Source organism: Drosophila guanche, unplaced genomic scaffold (assembly GCF_900245975.1).
Source record: "Drosophila guanche unplaced genomic scaffold, DGUA_6, whole genome shotgun sequence".
NCBI classification, from domain to species: domain Eukaryota; kingdom Metazoa; phylum Arthropoda; class Insecta; order Diptera; family Drosophilidae; genus Drosophila; species Drosophila guanche.
Window position 1 is genome coordinate 3,546,289 of NW_022995752.1, and position 20,921 is coordinate 3,567,209.

Sequence of the window (20,921 nt, forward strand, 5' to 3'; positions counted from 1 at the left end):
TATGTTACATGGACAAGGGGATGCTGCCCAAAACTGCATATGAGGTTGGGTGGGGGGATCAAGCCGCTTCAATGAAATTCAAAATCAAAAGGCCTCAAAGGTGTTAGCAACGTTACGTGTACATGAGTATGTGTGTATACGTGTGTGCAGCTGTGTGCGTGCTTTCGTACCGTTAAAGTAGACATCCAATGCAAACGCCCAGCAGCACTAAAGACTGAGACTCTTGCATACTGCGAGAGCGTCAGGCTGTGAAAAGGATACACTGCTTGCTGGCGGCTGACTGCGGGATGGCCCCATGAATGGTCTTGCGTATGTTTTGATTTGAAGTGTTTGTGTGCATAGAGAGTAGGGGAGAAGTGGGGGGGTGCTATGAGATGTGATGTAATTTCTAACCATCGCCACACAGCACTGCTTTGTGGGTTTTGGGAGGGGAGGGGCTGAGAGCTTAGTGTAGCTCATTAATGGCATGCGTGTCGGAGTGTAGTCGGTGTGTAGTCTGGTTGGGGTATTATAAATAACTTTGAGCCATCCATAGTGTGCTTTGATTTTAATACTGCTAATGAGCTGGACGATAGTCAGTCAGCGAAGAGATTCAGCTGCAGAGATTCCACTGAAAATATTAAGTAACAAGAGAGCTGTTGTTTATTTGTGACAATCAATCCACCCACTCATTGGGATTAATATAAAGCTCAGAAATGGTGCCCCGCAGCGATGCCAAGCCCTGATTAAGCGGCACTGGCTTGGGTCGTTGCGACACGTTCTGCATCCATTTCTCGAATGCCTCATCCGCCTGCTTGTGGCGCAACAGCGTCTCCTGGTGCCGCCTCGCGGCCTCCCTCTGCTGCTGAAGGCGACGCTTCTCCGCCTGCTTCACCTTTTCCATTTCCCACTCCTGCAGACGACGCTGAGCGGCTGCATCCAGGCGAGGCGCTGAAGCCGATTTAGACTTGTTCTGGACGGGTTTATTTGGGGGCGTCGTCAAAGAGGTCTTGGAGCTGGACGCTGACTTTTGCAGAGACTTTGCCGCACACCAACGCTCGTAGCTCTCTTTGGCCATCTTCTGACGTTCGGCGATATTTTTCTTGAGCTCCACCTCCTTCTGACGCTCGGCCTGAGCCTTGTATTGCTTTTGCTGGCGCTTCGCTGAAAGCCAAGTGTCGTAGGCCTCCTTGACGGGACGCTCCAGCTTCAGAGCTTTGATCGTTTGACTGTAGGTGGGCGAGTAACCCTCCGATTCGGCTTCAGTTTCCGTTTGGGAACGAATTTTGAGCGAGGGTATGCTCAGGCATGGATCATCTGCCATGCAGGGGCTTGAACTTGTCTCCTCCGAGATGATCTCATCCCAACTGCACACCGAAGTGGTTGAGTCCTTGTCCAGCATCAAGTCACCCATGGCCTGTGAATCTTCATATTGCGAAGAGTTATACGAGCTTCGCCCATCTTCTTCTGGTAGAGTTTCCGCTTCCGTTTCAGTCTCCTGTGCAGCACAGTAACGTGGTGTGGACACATCCTTTTCATAAGTTGAATTGCCTTTCTTGGACGAAATGAATTTGCCCATATAACGCACTGTGCTGGGACTACCCATGGCTGAAACGGTCTTTTCATCGTCGTAGGTCTTGATGTAAGTTCTAGAGCCCTTGGAAAGGGGTACATTTTCAACTGATTCTTCCACCGACTGGTCGTCATTGGGTGGGCTCTTGAGAGCACACGAGCGATTGCCGCTGAAGATTTCCCAATTAATCAGAACGCCGCGACTGTTAAGGCGACCCAGAAAGGCCATAGTGTAAGAAGTGCTGTCGAATTATGTTGCAAAAATGTTTACAAAATGCAATACAAAGCCTTTAGAACGAATATTTTTTCAGAATTAATTCTAATTATTTTAATGTAAATTTAATTTTATTGTATTTGAAACTATTTTGTCAGAGCGTTTTTGATGTTTCAGTGTTCCTGTGTTGCTAACAATAGAATGAGGAAATATTTACAAAGCATTTATCATAAGTAAACAGCAAATAAGCAAGGATTACTTGGTAGCTGAAATTTACTTTCTTCGGGTGTGAAAATAAACTAAATTTTACGGTTTCAAAGGGAACCATTCATTTCACAACAGAAAGCAGATGTTTTGAATGATTTATATTAGAAATTTTGTACATCGAAATTACATCAGTGAGTGATAAAGACTACTTTAAATACAATTTTCGGTTGGTTTTTATGGCTTTTTCTTACCAAAAAAAAAAAGAATCTGATTTTGGTTTCAAATTGATTCCGAATCCATTATTTTTGGGCTGACTTGTCGTGGTTGTTCTCTGCATAGAACTTTCATCGATAAATTTTACCTATTGAGGGAACAATCTTGCACTCTTTTTTAAAGCATATTTGTACCTGCAATTTATTCCCTTAATATTTGGTTTCCGTTCGCTTTCCGCTTCGAGTCCGCCTACAAAGTCAAAAAGTTTTGAATTGCTTTGAAAGCTTTTTGGTTTATTTTTCGGGGGACTACATTTTAGATTTCATTTTCTATTAATATACAATTTAGCGATTTTTTGCTATTACACGGCTCCACCTTCACTTTCAGCAGGGAGCGGGGGCAGGCGGCCTCGCACAATTTGATTGCCGTTGCAGTGGCCGCTGTTGCTGCTAGTTTCTGTTGCTGGTTGCCGCTTTTACATTCTAATCGAAATTTTTTATTGTTCAAAGTCACGAAATGTGTGCGACGCTACGCTGCAACGATGACGAAAACAATGGCGGCAACAACGGTGGTAATGGTGGCAGCAGTAGCAGTAGCGGCAGCGGCAGCGGCAGTGGCAGCGGCTTCGAGGTAATGTCAGTTATTTGACAGCACCGACAGTCGAGTGCAATGGCGGCTCAGACATGCAAGAGGTTTGCTGGCAGTCTGCCTGCCTTCGTCTCGCCGCTATAGCCGCAGTAGTAGCAAACTGGCTGTTGTACCTCCACTCGTACTCGTAGTAGTGGCAGTCGCCGTCGTGATGTCTAAAAGCTAAGCCAAAAATGTGCCACTTAGTCGAGCGGGGCATAAAAATGGCACCGCCCCATGCCCTGTGCAGAAGCCGCCCCCATTGCCACACACACACACATACTGGCTGCAACCGCAGGAAAAAAAATAAAGAAATTTTGGAAAATACTCGACTATATAATACCCAGTATATTAACTATAATAATTTTAAGCAGAATTTCGAGAAAGTTTTGAGCGAAATTAAAGGTAACTCCAATGGCAGGCCTCCATGTCTGCTGTGGCTCTATCATGTCATGGCTCCTATTTTAGTTCCTATGTAGTGCAGCTGTATTTTAGTACAAGGGTATATCCCTTAACTCTACAAGTTAGCTTTCAATCTGGCACGGGGGGTAACAAAACTGCAGGCCATGTAGGCAGGCAGTCAGCAGACATCGTTGGCAATGCAACCGACATTATTTTATAATTTACAAACAAGTCGCACGACGCCGACGACGATGTCTGCAACACGGTTTACCTTTATCGAAAAACAAACGCAGATGGAAATTCCGGAAGCCCCCCGCCACTGGGGGGAAATTCCATTAGTTTTTGGATGTATTACACAAATGCAGTTCATCGATAGATGTGTCGATAAAATGTATGAAATTCGATGGATAATTTTATGGCAGATTTGTAGAAACATAGATATATAATTATTTATGGATATTAGAAGTGTAGCAAAGGTTTCTGGCTACACAATTTAATGAAAAATCATGTCAAAAGTTTCCCACTTGACTCGCCACAATTTTTAAGCGCTGGTCTTTGTCTAAACCCTTCCTAAAGTATGCCAAAGTATAAACGAGTAACCGTTATCCATCAACCACACTTTGAGCCTCATTCCACATTAAGTGGCAAACTTTTGCATCGCTCAGCTTTCACTTTCAGGCCAGCAGCAGCAGCAGCAGCAGCAGTCGTGCAATTAATAAGCAATCCACAGGACAGCGCCAGGGCCTCAACTTGCCCAAGTCAGTTGTCAGTCAGGGAGTCAGTTGGTGGGGGTAGCAGGCAAAGGGAAAGACGTCTAGAAATATGACTTATTTAAGTCGGGAGACGCGTGTTAATAACTTTTCCATGCCAACTTTTCCACCATGTGTGTGCGAGAGTGTCCTTCACATGATTTTAGTACTGCTGCTGCGTGCGGCAACCAGATTAAAGTGACAGACAAGGGGGGACTACAGCTACGCAGGTAGAATAACAAAAGGTGCTTAAGTCCTTGTAAGTGTTTAAGTCGTCTAAGGACGAACAACGAACCCCCCTTCGAGTGCGTGTTTATAGCGCTGTGAAATGAACATTTTGCAGGTAATTTAACAGTTATTAGATTTTTCAACCCACATAATTCTACAGCCCACCCACCTACCGTAGGCCTATCATCATTCCCTTTGGGAAATCTTTTTTTGCTGCCTTTTACTGAAAAGTTTTTATTTGATTGCGACAAACATTCGCAAAACAGACAAAATGTCAAAAGACATTTCTGTGCAAAACAATTGCCAGGCGACAAGCAGGGCACGAACAACTTTTTTGTGTGTGGCTCGCCCTCGCCCGCTCCGTTCTCTCGGGTACTCGCACAACTTTTGCCAAACTATGCCTGATTAAATAAAGATTTTTCCTAGCTTTTGTGAAAGTTGGTCAAGTGGGAAAGCATTGTCCATGTATCCATGTATCCATGTATCCATGTTGCATAAGTAAATATGCAAAATTGCCATCAAAGCAGTGTTTATACCTTCTTCTTGGCAATTGTTGGCTGTTGTAACATCTCAAAAGCACTTACTCGCAAACAAACTGAACACTGCTTTGCTTACAATAGTTCTGCATTTATTTTGTTAGAAAATATGACAACTTTTTTTGGCTGCGTAGGTTTAAGCAGAAAAACTTTACAGAGCTAAGATTCTGAATGAATATTATTTCCGAGGGGTTTAGATATTATTATAAACCACTGAAGAATATGCAGAGCTGAACTCAATGTCTAATTGTTCCCATAACACATTTGAAGTAGATAATGCAGTGCAGTGCCGCTCTTTAACGTATGCTCTCGAAAGTTCGACTCCATTACAGTAGAAAATAAGAAGAGTAGCAATAGAGCAAGCAGAGAGCAGAGCAGAGGAACAAACCAGAACCCATGAAGTAACTATAAGGAGGCCTCGTCGGTGGTAGAGTTACTCGTTGCTTTTCCTAATTTTCAGTGATCGTTTGCTTGTCGAAGCGGAAAGTTGGTCGCAGACAACATTTTTTTTTTCAAATTTTCCAAAATTTTTATTTTTTTCAAAACACAGATTACTATTATGTAGCAAACTATTAAAATTGAATTATGAAACAATTATTATGTTTTTCACATTGCCTTCAAATGATTAATCAGCCCACTCCATTGTCGTTGCCCTTACAGCGAGAGCCCTTTCACTCGCACTCGACGATACCTCCTTATATAGTTTCTTCATGCCAGAACCTATGGCACAAGACGCTATTAAGCTGCTTCTCTTCTTTTTATGTGAGCTCATCCTACTCAGCAGAATTGGCAAGGCATCACCAGCAAAGCAGAAGCTTAGATTGAGCAGAGCGAAGAGCAGCCATGGATCAGTATTCAAGTGGTCTTAGGAAGGGGAAGCAGACGTAAGCTTTTAATTGTGTCGCTCTTTAACTTTCGCCCACATGCGAAGTGAGTGCGCACAAGCATAAGCAGATTAGAGCTGAAAAAGAGAGAGAGAGAGAGAGAGAGAGAGAGAGAGAGGAAGAGCACTAAGTTAGCCACGCAGCGGCGCAGCTTTGGCAGGTAAGAGAAAATACTCAGAGGCCGTCGGATCAGTGTTCTTTCGCTGGATAGTTGGATATCATTCATTGACATAGATCAGAAACATCGTGTAAAGACATGTGTGTGGGATTACTTACAACGAAGCTGCGCTCAAACGTTGAGTGCAATTTTGAGTGAGTTGACCTACCGCTGCAGTTTGAGTAAAGTTTTCCAGAGACTCTAAGTGGCTAAGAAAAACGATTAAAAGACTCAACGATTCCTATTCCAAAGGTTAAGCTCCAAAGTAACCCCCTCAAGCCTTTACCTAATTTTGACACTCATAATTGTTGAAATAAAATAAGAAACAAAACTCCCTGCTCATAAATATGCATTTCATGTGACGGCTTTAAATAAATTTAACAAATACCTAGAGAGGGACGCAGCCACCCTAAGAGCCCGAGCAACTTTGGCACAATTCTTAATTAGCTTTATGAGTTTTCCAGGGTTCCAACTTTGTCCTGTCCTTGTCCGTCGGCCACCTGTCAAAATTCCCATGCGTGCGGTCAGCCAGGTGTCCTAGGACCCCGGCCTAGGCCAAAAACAGACTGAACTTTTTTTTTCGTTTTCCAACTGAGAAAATATTATGCGAAAAATTATATTAAAAGTTTTTTGAGTGCGAGGAGGCTTTTGTTCAACAACTTTTCATTGTGGCAGAAGCATGTGGGAATCGGAATCAGTTCCAAGGAATGGAGGTGGATAAAAGGGCCAGAAATCCGGGGAAAGACGTATCAATAGCAATGACAACAATGGCCAATTTATAGCAAGGTTCTTGGGGCGCATAAATTTTACCTTCGCCCTCTAATTGGACCAGTCCCTCCCTCAGTCCTGTCGGCTCCTTTCTTCAGCATAGAAATTACGATACGACGACGATGGCAATGGCGACACTTGAAATCAAAATTCATGACCATAGGAGCGGGAGAAGCATGTCAACTGCGGGGCTGGGGAAATGTGCGTGCACGTGAGGCTTTTTACTGACAGTCTTCGACTCAAAACCTACCCGACCTATACAATGCCATCGGTTTTTTGTACACTCAAGAAGCGCCGCTAGAAAACTTATCGTGTAGCAGCAGCAGCTGAAGAGTACTCGTATATGGGAGGGAAAATTGTAGGAAAAAGGCAGCAGCTTGTTTGCATTGGGCGTAAAGCGAAAAGGCAGCAAGGCGTAACATGCGATAAAATTGAGTTGGAAACGTGTTTCAAATCTAAAATTAACAAACCGTCCATAGTCACTCACCGAGAAAGAGCGGGCGTCAGAGAGTCAGTCGCCGGAGAGACCGTGCCTTGCCGTCCCCGTGCCATTTCCAACTAAGTGTCCTGCGACGCAGAGCCTAGCCCTGCATGTAAATGACTTTTTAATGATGTCCTACAGTCCGCAGTTGGCTACATTGAAATCCTCTTGCTTCCAGTACCATGTCCTTCCCTCCATGTACATCTCTGTCAAGTGTCATACCCTACAGTTTGGCCTCTGCCTAATTGCTGACATAATTTTCCACTTTTTTTCCCTCTCAACACTTTAATAGTATTCTTTCTCTACTTTTCTTCGCCATCCTTCTCTGGGTATTGGTTTCCTGTAAATGTGAGCGCCTGATTAGCGCTAGTCATGAATTTCAATTTGCTTCTTAATTAATTGTTGTTTCAAAAATTCGTTCGAGTGCTAATGACAGTCCACAGTGACGGAAGTACGAGTAGATCCACTTATAAGTGTTCCCATAATTGACTTTGCAATTGTTGGAGTGAAGAAAATCCAATGGATAATTGCAGTCACTAGGATTCTGTTTCTGGTGATTATTACAAGTTCAATTTTAATTTAAAGTGAAAGTTCAATGGGCAATTAATTAGGAGAATTTAATAGATGTGGTAGTTTCTTTTGGGAAGTATTAGAAATTAGTTTGTTATTATTCTGATGGCATATGGAAAGTTCATAATTAAAAGCGGTCTTAACAATTAGCTGCTTTATAAAATTTATTTAATTATTATTCCATCACGTTAAGCACTCGAAAATAGCTGAAAAACATACACACAATCATCCATAGTTATTCTATTGCATTTTGCTCTTTCTCCAGTGACTTTTCTGTGCCACATATATTCACCGCAACATTATCATCAACCATTTGAAAAGTCAATCAATACAACTGTGCCAACAAATAGGGTTTAACCAATTTTGTAAGCCAATACGGAAAGGACACAAGAAGAGTGTGTGGCTGGCGGGGATGTGCGGAGGGCTGGCAAATAACAATTTTCAGAGGAAAAACATCAGAGTGGAAAAGTGGTAAGCAAAAATCGAAGTGAAACTGCAGAGGACAGGAGATCTCAATAAGATTTCAATTGTTGTTCCCTGCACACTGGCACTGGACTACAGTTGTCTGCGTGTGTGTGTGTTGTAAAGTCACAAAATTATATTGTTCAAAATAAAATAAGGCTTGTTTTCGTTCGGTCTTCAAGTGGGAGAAGAGAAATCTAGAGATTTTGGGATATGTAAAACCCGAAATGCAAACAAACAAAGCCAAAGGCCTAAAGTTCATTTGCACAATTTCCTAGCTCTTGGCCGTAGTACTACCTACTACTACCCTCTGAAATACACTCTATGTTTTTCACCCACCCTCTCCCCCCCCCCCCCTTTTGGCCAAAGTCAAAGGCCGTGTGCGCACAGGCCTTGGCAAACAAAAAGACCAAAAAGACGTTGGCAATCCTTTTGATGAGGTCAACGTTGGTTTGGTTTCCTGCCCATACACACACGCCCCTCATATGTGAATGGACAGTGGTTCAAGGTAAAGCATTAATGGGGGAAATCTGTTTCTGTTTGGTAAACTTTTACGGAAAATTTTCAAGCAGGAAATAAAAGAAAGAAAAGAGAAGGATGGTGACTGGAAGGGAAGGGACCTACTAGACACGACTGAGGAGCGCTGCTGCATGACGCGTAACTCCTTAAAGTTTAAATCGTACCAGAAAGTCATTGTAGTCATTTAGCTCTTATATTCCACTTCCCAATCCCAAACCACTGTATATTTTGACCAGACCGATATGCTTACTTTTCCATGTGTTTGTGTGTCCTACAGATAGAGAGATGATGATGATGGTGATGGTGATGGTGGTGAAGGTGAAGAGAGGCTGTCGATGGATGATGTCTGGGCAATAGGGGCAAGCGGTGTGTTGCCAATGCATTGGCAGGATTAAATTTGGAAGGTATTGAAGCATGTTATTCGTCATCAATGTAGTTTGCACTAACTAGTTTGTGTTGCTGCTGCTGATGCTGCCTCTGCAGAGCTGTTTGTTTTCATCTTCTTAGTGCTGTTGTTGTTGCTGCCATTGCAACGCACGTTAGAGATACAGAGTCGCTAGTGGGAGCGAACTGTGGTCGGTCACTGAGAGTCTCGTCGTTTCCTTGTTGTTTGCATTGTTTACGCACTTTCGCTTTGATATTATTGTAGTGTGCATTTCGGCTTGATAGTCACATGACCAGGAACAAGGAGTAATGGCCAGATTGGAGAGTCACCCCCACACCGCACCGCACCACCAATTTTACTCTATTGACTGTGTGTAAGGGTGAATGCATGATTGGACTTGGTGGTGTTTCCATAGCCGAGGATAGATGGTCTTGTAGCGAAAGAAACATAAGTGGGTGAATAGATGATAGATAAATTGATAGATATTTTATATTCCTTAATCTGGGTGAGAGAGATGAGTGATTTGTAGACAGAATGACAGAAGAAAAGAATTATTTCTGCCTAACTTAAAGTCCCATATTTAATTGTTTATGATCATTATATTTTATATTTTTAATTACGAATTACCATTCCCATACTCAACTTAAGGCTCTATCTATCCTTTGATTTTAGCTTGCTATCTAAATAATCTTTCTATGTTCCATTTATTTTTCAATCTCTATAGTCTCTTTTTTTGAATTCGCTCTTCTAATCCACTTTGTTCTCTCCTTTTCTTTGGCAATTGCTCAATGCCTCGCCCATCACTCATCATCATCGCGCATGGGGAGTCTGCTGCCCCTGCCACTGCTCCAGTCCGTACTCCCGCCTCGTGGTTATTGATCACTCGACATCAGTGTGATAAATATCTGGTCGGTTCATTGTCTGAGCATAAAACCACCCCACACCGCTTGCTTCAATGACCCTAAACGCCACTCCACTCCCCGTCCAACTTTTGCACCTGGCTTTGTTTTATGCTGAATGGTCTTCGGGGTTTTTCTCTATTGCATTATTTATGGGCACAGCAAGCGGCCCTCTCGTGCGGATTGGGATTTAGGGTTTTCATTGTTTTAACCACTAAAAACGTGGAGATTTATCTTTCGACTGGCACCTTCTTTCTCACTGCTTGTTTGCTCCTTCAGATACAGCTCAGGTCGTGAGAGGTCCTGACAGATGGCTCTTTTCTTATGCAAAATAGACCAGCTAGAGCAGCATTGGATTATCCAGAATTCAGTGAAAAAATTTCTGTAGAATTACTAAAGTTTAATAGATCAATAGATACTAAGGGCTACATTTTAAATTTTATTTCATTAATTTTTTTTAAGATCTAACCAAACTAATTTTTTTTCTGTATTTCTTACAATTTTCCGTAAAATGTGTTTCTGTGTTAAACTGTAACCCAGGGTTGGGGATTCACATACAGCTTTGAGATGGTGCTACGCAACGAGTACAGTCCCTGGTTCATTGGCACCGGCTTGGGCTTTGTGTGGACAGTACTGAACCACTTCTTGAAGGCCATTTCGGACTTTCTTTGGCGATTGAACTGTTCCTCTTCTTGCTTAAGCAACGCCAGTTGTTGCTCCTTGCGCTTGGCCTTCTCGATCTCGATCTTCTTCAGGTGCCAAGATTCGAGCTCCTGCTTGATCATTTCCTGGGATACATTTCGTTTAGGTTTGGCCGGGGCTGCTTTAATGGGATTATTCTTGAGCGAATTGCTGGCATTTAGAGCCGCCAGCTGCATGTGACTCTGTACGCGTTTTGCCTCCGCCTCACGCTGCTTTTTCCTCAGCCACGATTGATGGGCACCCTCTGAAATTTCCTTACGCTTTGCCGTCCAGAAATCCCGGTAGGCACGTTCTTCCTCCTGTCGCTTCAACTCCGCCTGACGTTGCTTTTTCTTGTATGCCAACCAGTCGTCGAAGGTCCAGTTCCAGGACTTGACATTGCGATTCTGCGTTAAAAATAATTACAATCCGAGGGGAAAATTTATTAGGGAATGGTCCTTACCTTTTGTTCCTTCTGGGACTTTGATGACATTAGAGAATGTTTGTTAGTCTCCAGATTTCGCTTGACGTTGGTGGGCGTATCGAAATCGATGGAGGAAGATGTCCTGCGCAAATATGATTCAATCATTAAGTTCAAAAGGCGTTTCCTATTACGTAGCTCATCGGATGTCGAATCATAAATGGAGCGCTTCTTGTTGCCTGCACATGATTCCGGTGACGATTCGTATGGTGATATATGGAATTCTGCAGATCGTCTTCTGGTCATACGATAAGGCCCAGAAGAAGCGTCGGCAGAGGAAGGGGTGGAAAATGGAGAAAGCGATGACATGATATCGCTATTATAGTTCATTTCAGGCGATGACATTGGATAAAGCTCCGGGTATTCAGTTAACCTCTCATCCGACGATGTGGTTGTTGGGGATTTGAGAATCTCCGTTCTGGGCTTTAGGTTCGTGCGACGATTTTGTTTAAATATACCATCTGGAGACTTGTTGGTTTCCAACAATGCCTTCTTCGGCTTGGGACTATCTCCAGTCGTAACAAGGACAGGAGATTTCTGTAACTCTTGGTAGTTCTTCTTGCGATTATTTTCACCTGAAGATGAAGGCTTTGGCATCTTTTGTGTTCGCTTTATGCCCATGCTAGAGTCTTTAATAGGGGACACATCTGGGGATGACGAAAATTCAAATTTGTCCACCTCCAAGGGTTGTATAATTATCATGTGATTATTTCCACCTAATATCCGCTTAGGCGATTGTTTAGATGAAGATTTTTGCAGCTGCGGTGATCGCTTTATGCCCATGCGAGGTGCCTTATTAGGTGTCACATCTGGGGATGCTGTAGAAGCCGATTTCGGAGTCTTCTTCTTGGCGGAAGTTTTGTGGCTCTTTAACGCGCGCTTAATGATTTTCGGTGGACTCCCAGTCGAAGGTGTACACGGAGATTTTTCTATACCCGATCGCCTAATGCTTTTACCAGTTTTGCTCTTAGTTGTCTTTTTAGGCGTTGATGAGAGGGGAGATTTGCGGGCAACCACCGCTCGCTTAATGGTTATACGAGCACTTTCAGATGTTGGTGGGGACGTATATTTTTGCACAGTTGAGGAACCCTTTGCCATGCGCTTTATCTTCTTTATTTCTTTACCGAATTTTGGGGATCTTGGAATCTTAATGTGCAAGCGAACATCATTGTACATGGCATTCTCAGGCGATCCTTTCTGCATTCCTATACGATGCGAATCAGGCGACAATGGGAATGTACAGCCCCAGCTATTCGCTACTTCCTGGGCTTCCAGCATAGTTGCTCCATTGGCGAGCTCATCAGAAAGTTTTGCCACTGTTGTAGCTTGACAGATCCCCGTTCGTGTGCTTTTGAAGACATCTTTGAAGGGTATAAAGTAACCCTTGGCCTTGCTGCGGTCACAAAATGCCATTTCGCTAGTAGTTTCTATATGAGTGTTCCTGTGCAGTAGAAAACAATTGAATGAATATCTGTCTGTTTTTTGTGGGGTGTACCTTGATTGATGAAGAGTGTGCTACTTGGTAACAGATTTTCCCAATGTCAACGAGGCAGTGGATTATTATTTTTGTTCCAGAAGTATGTAGGGTTGTGATGTGGTCATAAATTGTAACAAAAAAACGGAACTAGAAATTTCACTCGAACCTCCATGCGAACTTTATTTTTTCCATTGTAAAAGTTTTGTTTTGTTTTTTTTTTTGGTATTCGTTTAATGGGTATATTATGATCGTATCAACAACTTAAGCCACTTTGTTTGTTGTTTGTTGTTTTTCTTTTCACCTGAATTGATGTGTGAGAGCTGTTGTCCCGCTGCTTCCGATTCTCATATAAGCTGCCTATCAATGCGGCTCCATAAAATATTTGCAATGGCACACACACACACAAAGAGAAAAAGTGAACGAGTGGAAAGAGAGGGGGGAAGTGAATGACAGGCATTCACACAATTAAACCGTCAGGCAGGTAGGCAGGCAGGGCAGGAGCCATGCCAATCGCGCCTTGCATATGCAACGAGCAAATTTTAATTACAATGGCCAAAAGCAGCGTAGAGCCGATCCGATCCATGGGCTCGGAAAAACAACATCAGGTCAGGCGACAATATATACAACAATATAGTTATATATATGGTATAAAGAATACCATGACGATGGGCTGGATGGCGGATGGCGACGACGCAGAAACTGCTGTAGGACGATGTAAACCTCAGTTGCCGACACATCAGTAAATGGCGGCGGCCCATTGACATTTCCGCTGATTACTTTATGACCAAACACATGTACAGTTCGGCATACGCACACACACACACACACACACACATGCCCCACAACTCATGCCAGGATGAAGGGAGTCCAACGCATAACGCACCGACGCCTGTCCCTACATGACATGACATTTCAACGCCCCACCCGCAGTGGCTCTGCCCACAGAGCTCCATCCCACCCCACCATCTGATAACCCACCACAGTCTCGTCTGCATCTCTCGAATGGATTTGTGGGTTATGGGTCCTGCTCCTGCTGCAACCTTGACGGTAGGCAGGGTATAATTACTTTGTAATGATGCTTGTTCTTGTATTACTGTGTGGCATGGCTATACGTTACGAATGTGGTCCTTTAAACATCAGTCCTTAATAGATTGTTAAACCTGATTGAAGTTTGGTTTAAGAGAGTACCTATGGCCATTTTAATGCATGTTTGTGCCAGGATTTCTGGATGATATATTTTAAATGATCAAAAAAGATCTTTTACTTATTTCAAGGCTTTTTCTGATTTTAAAGAAATATTTTAAACCATTTAAGAGACGTTTTCGAGACTGAAATTTGGTTTTCATCTTCATTAAAATACTGTACTGTATTTTTGTACGTACAAAAATTAATGGATAATATTTCTGAAAAACACCAACAAATGATTGGACTTACCATCTGCTGGTATAATCTACTGAGGGTATCAGCAGATTCTGTTTATGTATTCTGTGGCTGACTGGCAGCGGCTGGAAAGGCAGACTGCACACACACAGGGAGAGAGGAATGGCGAAAATCTCCAAATTTAATGACAGACTAATTATGCGTGCAAATGGTTTATAAATATTTTATAATGTCGCGTGTGACCCTGACTTCAAGGCTGAAAGCCAGCGTACCTGCTGGTCGTTTGCCCCACCCAATCCACTTGTACCGCTTATTGTATGCCAAATGGCTTTTCCATTGTGCGTGCGTGTGCGTATCTGTGTTTTGCGCATCGCTGATTGCATTGCGGTTTTACGACTTCATTATTGTTAATTATACGCCATGTTACCAGCCTCCCTCTCACCACCCTCCCAATACTTCACCGACTACTCCTCCCAAACAAAACGAAGCAGAACCACAGTGAAATTTCCTATATGCACTCTACCACAATTCCAACACAAAACCCACTGCAACTGTCAAAAAATATTGCATTGTGTTATAGCCACGGAAAATATGACATTGCGTGGCCGACCACCACCACGAAAACTAATTGGACAGTGGTGTCGGTAGGGAGGTGCATGTCCTGGACATATATTGCGACTGCGATTACTAATTTCAGCCACAGCATAGCAATGCATTTTATGAATTATTTCTTTGAAAATGAAGTTAATGGGGAAATCTTATTAGTTAGTGTTTTTGTATTGTTTTCTGTGTGTGCTTAGAGAGCAGAAAATGGAAAACAAATAATGGGATTAATAATGGGGGGAAAGAGAGCATGAACTCTAGAGAAGAACCAATTACTCTGTCTGTAAAGTGTAAAAATAATACTTGAACTCGACTCACCTGATAATTTTAAAATGTTCCCTATTAAAATAATTTCTAAGTTGCGTTTTAATCTATTTTAAAACTAGTGTTTGGCCATTTATCCAAATTAGTTGTAGGTATAATATTTTGTTTGTTATACATTTGATTCACTTATATTTTAATCGTAGCCTACTAAATTTGGTTTAAAAAATATTTTCTTTTTGTCAAACATTTACTGTGTGCCATTTCTTCACTATAACTGATTGTATAATTGAGTTTTAATTGATTACTAGCTAAAAGTGTGCAAATATTTATTATGCATGCAATGAAAATTAATTTACTTAACTGAAAAAACACATTAGAATAAATTAGCCCAATGAAAACCTGTTGATAGAGAGAGAGAAAACAGAGTAAAATATATACTTGAGCCGCACGATATTTAGCAGAAAATCAGCAACATAAATTTGTTGCTCAAGGACGATACTCATTAAGTGTCTGTAAAGAAACATGAAACGGCATCATGATAATGTCATGGCTCACACCAACACACAGACAGACATTCTCAGACTTTACTCAACTTATGGATGGCATTAAATGTCATAAGCCCTGGAAATGATAATGCATAAATGTTAACAGATTTCCCAGCATGAACGGCTGGCTTGGCTTCAAACCTCTTCAGATTTTAGCATTCAATTCATTTCACATGCACGACCAATAGACAGAGATGACAATGGATGCGAGTTCAAGTAGGCCTGGCTCCAGGTCCTGGCTCCTTCTCCTCCTCCTTTCGTACTGCTGCTGGTGCTGCCAAGGATTTGATTTGAAAATTTGTAAATGCGGTCACGTATGTTATTATATCAAATATCTTTCATGGTTATGTTTATACGCTTACATTTGTTGCTGCCAAATGTGCCGACCCTCCTTCTCCTCTAACCAATTGCCACTCAACAAATTGACTTTTGTGTTCGCAATTTGAAACTGTCGCTCATGAAATACATACAAACCTATTCAGACACACATATATGTATATGCATAATAAATACATACATATGTACGTAACGTTGAATTCCCTAGCATCATCAACATCATCGTTGTGTGTAAAATTTGAATTTATATTGAATTTTTGTATCGTATTCCATGCTCTGGGATTATAATTAAATCATTTTACGGCATTTGATTTCCTTAAAGACTAATCATAAGGGGCAAAGCTTATTTTGAGGATCTTTTCTGGGTTTTGAATGAGGATTAAAGACGATTTTCCTGTTGGCCTGTGACAGCATTTGAATTGATTGCCAAATGGCTGAGGAAAGGTATAAATTGAGTTATTTTATGGAAGACAAATCCGAGAGTGGCTCATGGCGCTATGACTGATACTTGGGAAAAAATAGAATGAAAATCTTTTCCGAATTTTCCTGTACAATTTTTCACTTACATTTTTTCATTTTACAAAATTTGCTGCCAAATAATTCCCAAATATATTTCTAGGCTTTTAGTTTTCACACAACACTTTGCAGCAAATAAACTTCCAGCCATTTTAGTGGCAACTACTTGAATGCTCCCACTGAGTGCCACAAGTCAGAGCTTGAACGTTAAAACTGCTCGAATTTGTGTCTCAAGTCAACGCTAAAATTGCTTGAAACTTGCCACCAGTCAACGCTAAAACTGACTCGGAATTGTGGCACAAGCCAGAGCACAAATTTTAAAGTCAAATAAGCACAACAGCCAGCATCCAGAAACTCACTTACTTAACCTTTCAAAGGAACAGCAGCAACGAGCCAGCAGCCTTCAGGGAATCCCTCGAGAAACCTGTGTAGAAATGTGCCTATCATTGCTGCATGTCAATGTATCTGGCGAAATGTATCTTTCACGCTCAATTTATTTGTAATGATGTCGACAGCAGCAGCCAGCAGCAACAGCAGCAGCCCGAAGCCTCCTCTGTGGGGAAAAGCCAGGACATGGCTAGAAGGAAATCCACTTGGAGCAGGGGAAATGGGAAAGTGTAAGAGCAAAAAAAAAACTGCGTGGAGTGGCGGCCCCCAAAAACCCCAAATCATAAACCAACGGACCACGGACGACTCATTCGAGTGGGGCAACTTTTCGCGAACGCATTTTTCATGTCGAAATCGTTGGGTTCTATGGGAAAATTGTTGTCCCACGAGAGTGCAAAGGGGAGGGCACGGGCAGGGACTCACAAATGAAATAGCCGCATGTGTAATGCTCCTAATGAAATAAACATGTTTATTAGATACAAATGTGTATCAGCAAGGGGGCGCTGCTTTCTGGTTTTGCTTTTTTTTTACGGGGTTTTGCCTTTTTATGCTAGAGGTTCACAGTGCGTATGATTAATATTAAGTGTAGCTGCCACTTGCCACCTGTCCGCTTTGTAATTAATTGAATTATTTTTCTCAGGACGTGCCAAAAGGCAATAGGAATGACGATGATGATGGGAAAGTGCTCAAAAGGAAAGGCCATAACGAAGAGGCATTATAAATTCAAAGGGCATCAAAAATAGCGGAAATGCAATTAAAATTGTGCAAACTTTTCCATGCACATAGCACACAGCTATCCCTTGGACTTACTTTGGGTGTGGGTGGTGGCAGGGAGGCAGGCGTTGGTCTGTGAGTGTGGCTAAGCACAAATTACCAACAGCTACTTAGGCTGCAGAAAAAAGGGCAAAAAAAAAAGAGAACTCGACTCCAGCCCAAGAGAACTTGCAACGAAATGCTGCAAGCGAAATGAGTGCTCTATTATGCTTAATTAAGCTTCTTTCTCTCTGCGGGATGGCAAGGAAACTGAGTAGGGTTCATGATGGGACATCTAAGGGTATGGAGGCTGAGGACGCAGGTTAAGTGAGGAGGCATCAAGTGCAATTGGCTAAATTGTAGAAAAGTGTCGAAAATAAATGAGGGATGGAGTGGGAGCAAGTGCTACTTCTTGGTTAGATATTGTTTTGTTCATTTGGCAAGAGGCTGAAAAGTGGATTAAAATGGCTGGGAAACTATTAAAAAATCAGGCAGCAGGAGCGCCAAGGGGTTTTTCGACTTATATACAAATATTTGTTTCTAAAACTCTTTTTTTTAGTCACTTCTGAACCATTCGCAGATTAAATTGTAACGTAAACTGCGAGTATTCATCGCTTGGCGACTTGATTTAATTATCCATTAAAAACTACGCTCGCCAGCCAACTTTTACAACCCTTAAAAGTGTTTACAACTCAATTGAAAAACATGCAAATCGCCTTAAACTATTAAAATTAATCTATTAAAAAATATATATAGAAAAATGAGCAACAGCTGCAGTGGGGGAGCAAAGGTACAGGTAGTACTTGTAAATACAGCTAAAGTGCAGTCTTCATTCTACGACATTCCGTGCGGAATGCTAATGAGGTTAATGTTTGCATTGAACCCAAAAAATTTCCAGAAGACAGAGGAGTAAAAAGGTCAAAATTTCATCATCATCATCATCATCGCTCTACGTCTCTCTGTTTTTTCTGGCTGCCATCATAAGCGCATCCGTGGAATTTCAATAATATGTGTGTGTGTTTATGTGTGTGAGTGGTTGTATTCCATTGCAAAAAAGAAGTCAGACAAGCGGGGGGTTAGGTGGGTTGGGCAGAACTTGAAGAGACCAACTAATCAAGGTAATGAAATCAGTTTTATTTTCGCTTTTTCCCCTTTTTTTCCAATGCACAACAGCGGAGGGGCAGCATTGGGGGGAGAGTGTTTGCCTACGGTTCCCTCTCCGTTTTTGTCTGGCCAGAAGGACTGACTCTCTTTAGAATAGACTGTCTGTGAGGCTGTTTATATTAGAAATTAAAAGTATTAAAAATGCTAAAGGTATGCAAATGGTTGCAGGAGAGACAGAGCAGTTCGAAGATTAAAGGACTAGGGAGAGCAACATTACCAGAGGTAAATAGCAGAAAGCCAAGCGAAACCGATGTTAAAATATTAGTTACTCAATCATTATAGATTGGAAAGTGCACAAGGGATACGGTAGAATTAGGCTAAGTCTATCCAAGGACTTTATTTTCGTCTAAATTAGTTGCCACAACACAACAACACAGCCATCAATCTCAACTTGTCACTTGCTTGTCTGTCCATTCATGAGCTGAGGGAAGCTTTGGCAACCACTAAAAAGTTTGCCAGCTCCCGTACAGAGGAGAGTTCACAAGTTGTGCAACAATCTGATGCAGCAAACGATACGAGTTTGGGGTAAACTTGCTGCTGCTGTTGCTGATCCTTCAGGCTTGTTTCACATTTCCGCTCCTGTGAAAATATTAATTACCAAAATTTCTACACACACAGCAGAGAGAGAAAGAGGGGGAGAGTGGCAGTGTATGAAATTTCCATAGGTTTCTGTCTCTGTGTCTATGGTTTTCCGAGGGAAAATCTTGTCAGCAATTCAATTAGTGGGCGCTTGCATTTATCTTATTTAAATGCAGAACACCTTTCGGTACAAGAGGGGATAGCAAAGAGCGAACAGTGTATAGCCATGTATGTGAGTGTCGTTATGACAACGACAACGACAAGGAGTCGAAGGACTCGCTACGAACTCGTGACTTATGCACTGACGCAACCAATTATGGCTTAGGGGCCAAAACTGTAACTGCAACCGTCTCGCCACCTTCTATACCTAGACATTTCTACAAACCCCGCACACATACTGTGTCTGCTGTGCATACTTTTGTGGCTGACTGTGTGCCTGCACACTTACACACTCATGTAATGCCTTTCTGCCTCTCTGCCTTAGGTTTTAGCTCACCGAAACTATGTCAAATGAAATTTCATGCTCTGCGACACTGAAATTTTGATTGTTTTCGAGTATGTGGGATCCCCATTTTCGGCAGCTTACTTTATCCATTAATTTTTTATATTTTTCGTTTCGTGCCATTGATAGAAGCGGGAAAGATTCGTGGTTGCAGCAATATTTCATCAGCAATTGTTGAAAAGTTTCTTGATTAAATATGACACGGTAGCTGGAAGGTAGATAGACGCCGGTGCCTTGCGCACCATGCCCTTTGCCCCTTGGCCAGTGCTAATTGATGTTGAGAGATGGTTATGCCTGCGTTGCAAAGACTGTTGTTGACATCGAGAGCGTGAAAAGCTGCGATAAATCGTTGGAAAAGGGTTTAGGAAGGTCGGTGAAAGTTTGTGCGGCGTGAAGAAGGACTTAAGCTCAGTTTTACAGGAACAGTTGGCAGTTGGGTTAAAAGCGATGATTCGCTTACAGTTATGGAGATTTGTAGAAATTCAATTTGAACTGTATAAAAGCCTGAAAAAAAACAGCCTTCATCGTAGAAACTGACAGGATTTAAGTGTGAATGTCACAAGAAACCCATAGGAGAGCAGCAGACGTATAGAAACAGGGAAAGCCTATGCCTTAGGACCAATCCAATGTCTCATCTGCAAAGCTTTCCTGCTCTATGATGACCTCTTCCTTGAAGATCCAATCTCTAGCACACTCCGAGCTCTCCTCTCCATTGCATCATTGCTCTCGAGAAACGACGACCTTCATTTGGCGAATATTTTTAGCTTCATTTGTGCCCTAGGTTTTTGTGGTTAAATTAAAGTCAGCCACTTGTAAAAGAAGCACCGATGGAGCAGCACCAAACATTCAACTGTCGAAACTTTCTCGTGCTCGGCCATAAGTCAATTAAGTAAATTGGCTTACTTAGAGGTTGGCTCTTGGCTCCTTGACTCCTTACTAAAGGTTGTCGTCGCTGTCTCCAACTTCAACTTCGACATTGACTACGTCTGGGTCTGCTTGCTTCGAGTATATGGGGTTGGGAGTTACTTATCTGATTTGTTTGTGGTTCATTTCTACACTTCATTTTTGTGCGTGAGGTGCCGCCACAAGGATGGGGATCCATCAAGCAAAAGATTGCCAAAGATATTGCCTTTTCAATTCCTGTCACAAGGCTGTGCTGACATTTTAATTAGATAAAAAGTTTATGTTGGAACATGGCAGGCATATAAGCCACAGTCTCACGAGTGCTTTGTACATTTATTTATGGACATGAAATTAGCATTTTAAGTAAGTATTCAATTCGATTTCCAGATGAGTTTTGTTATAATTATTTGGTAGATCAACAATTCCTACTTTTATGCGACTGTCATAATTTCCCTTTAATAATTTAGTATTTATTCAATGCTGTTTTCAATTTGTCAA

At 42.0% G+C, this 20,921-nt stretch overlaps 2 protein-coding genes across 2 annotated transcripts; both read right to left on the reverse strand.

Moving 5' to 3' along the window:
* Positions 1 to 619: 619 nt before the first annotated feature.
* LOC117587655 (coiled-coil domain-containing protein 34) lies at positions 620 to 1,895 on the reverse strand. Its single transcript, XM_034278546.1, has one exon. It carries the CDS (start codon positions 1,778 to 1,780, stop codon positions 656 to 658), a length of 1,125 nt encoding a protein of 374 aa, XP_034134437.1. The 5' UTR covers positions 1,781 to 1,895; the 3' UTR covers positions 620 to 655.
* An 8,428-nt stretch (positions 1,896 to 10,323) lies between these two features.
* Positions 10,324 to 14,914, reverse strand: LOC117587925 (inner centromere protein-like). The gene is made up of 3 exons (XM_034278912.1): positions 14,793 to 14,914; positions 10,997 to 12,455; positions 10,324 to 10,940 (listed from the first exon to the last, which is right to left on the reverse strand). The coding sequence occupies exons 2-3, from the start codon at positions 12,425 to 12,427 to the stop codon at positions 10,377 to 10,379; spliced, it is 1,995 nt and encodes a 664-aa protein (XP_034134803.1). The 5' UTR covers positions 12,428 to 12,455; positions 14,793 to 14,914; the 3' UTR covers positions 10,324 to 10,376.
* Positions 14,915 to 20,921: the final 6,007 nt, after the last annotated feature.

Coding starts and splice junctions, on each gene's coding strand:
- LOC117587655 (XM_034278546.1), bottom strand. CDS start 1,780: ATGGCCTTTCTGGGTCGCCTTAACAGTCGCGGCGTTCTGATTAATTGG.
- LOC117587925 (XM_034278912.1), bottom strand. CDS start 12,427: ATGGCATTTTGTGACCGCAGCAAGGCCAAGGGTTACTTTATACCCTTC. Junction 10,941..10,996: donor AGTCCCAGAAGGAACAAAAG/GTAAGGACCATT, acceptor TTTTTAACGCAG/AATCGCAATGTCAAGTCCTG.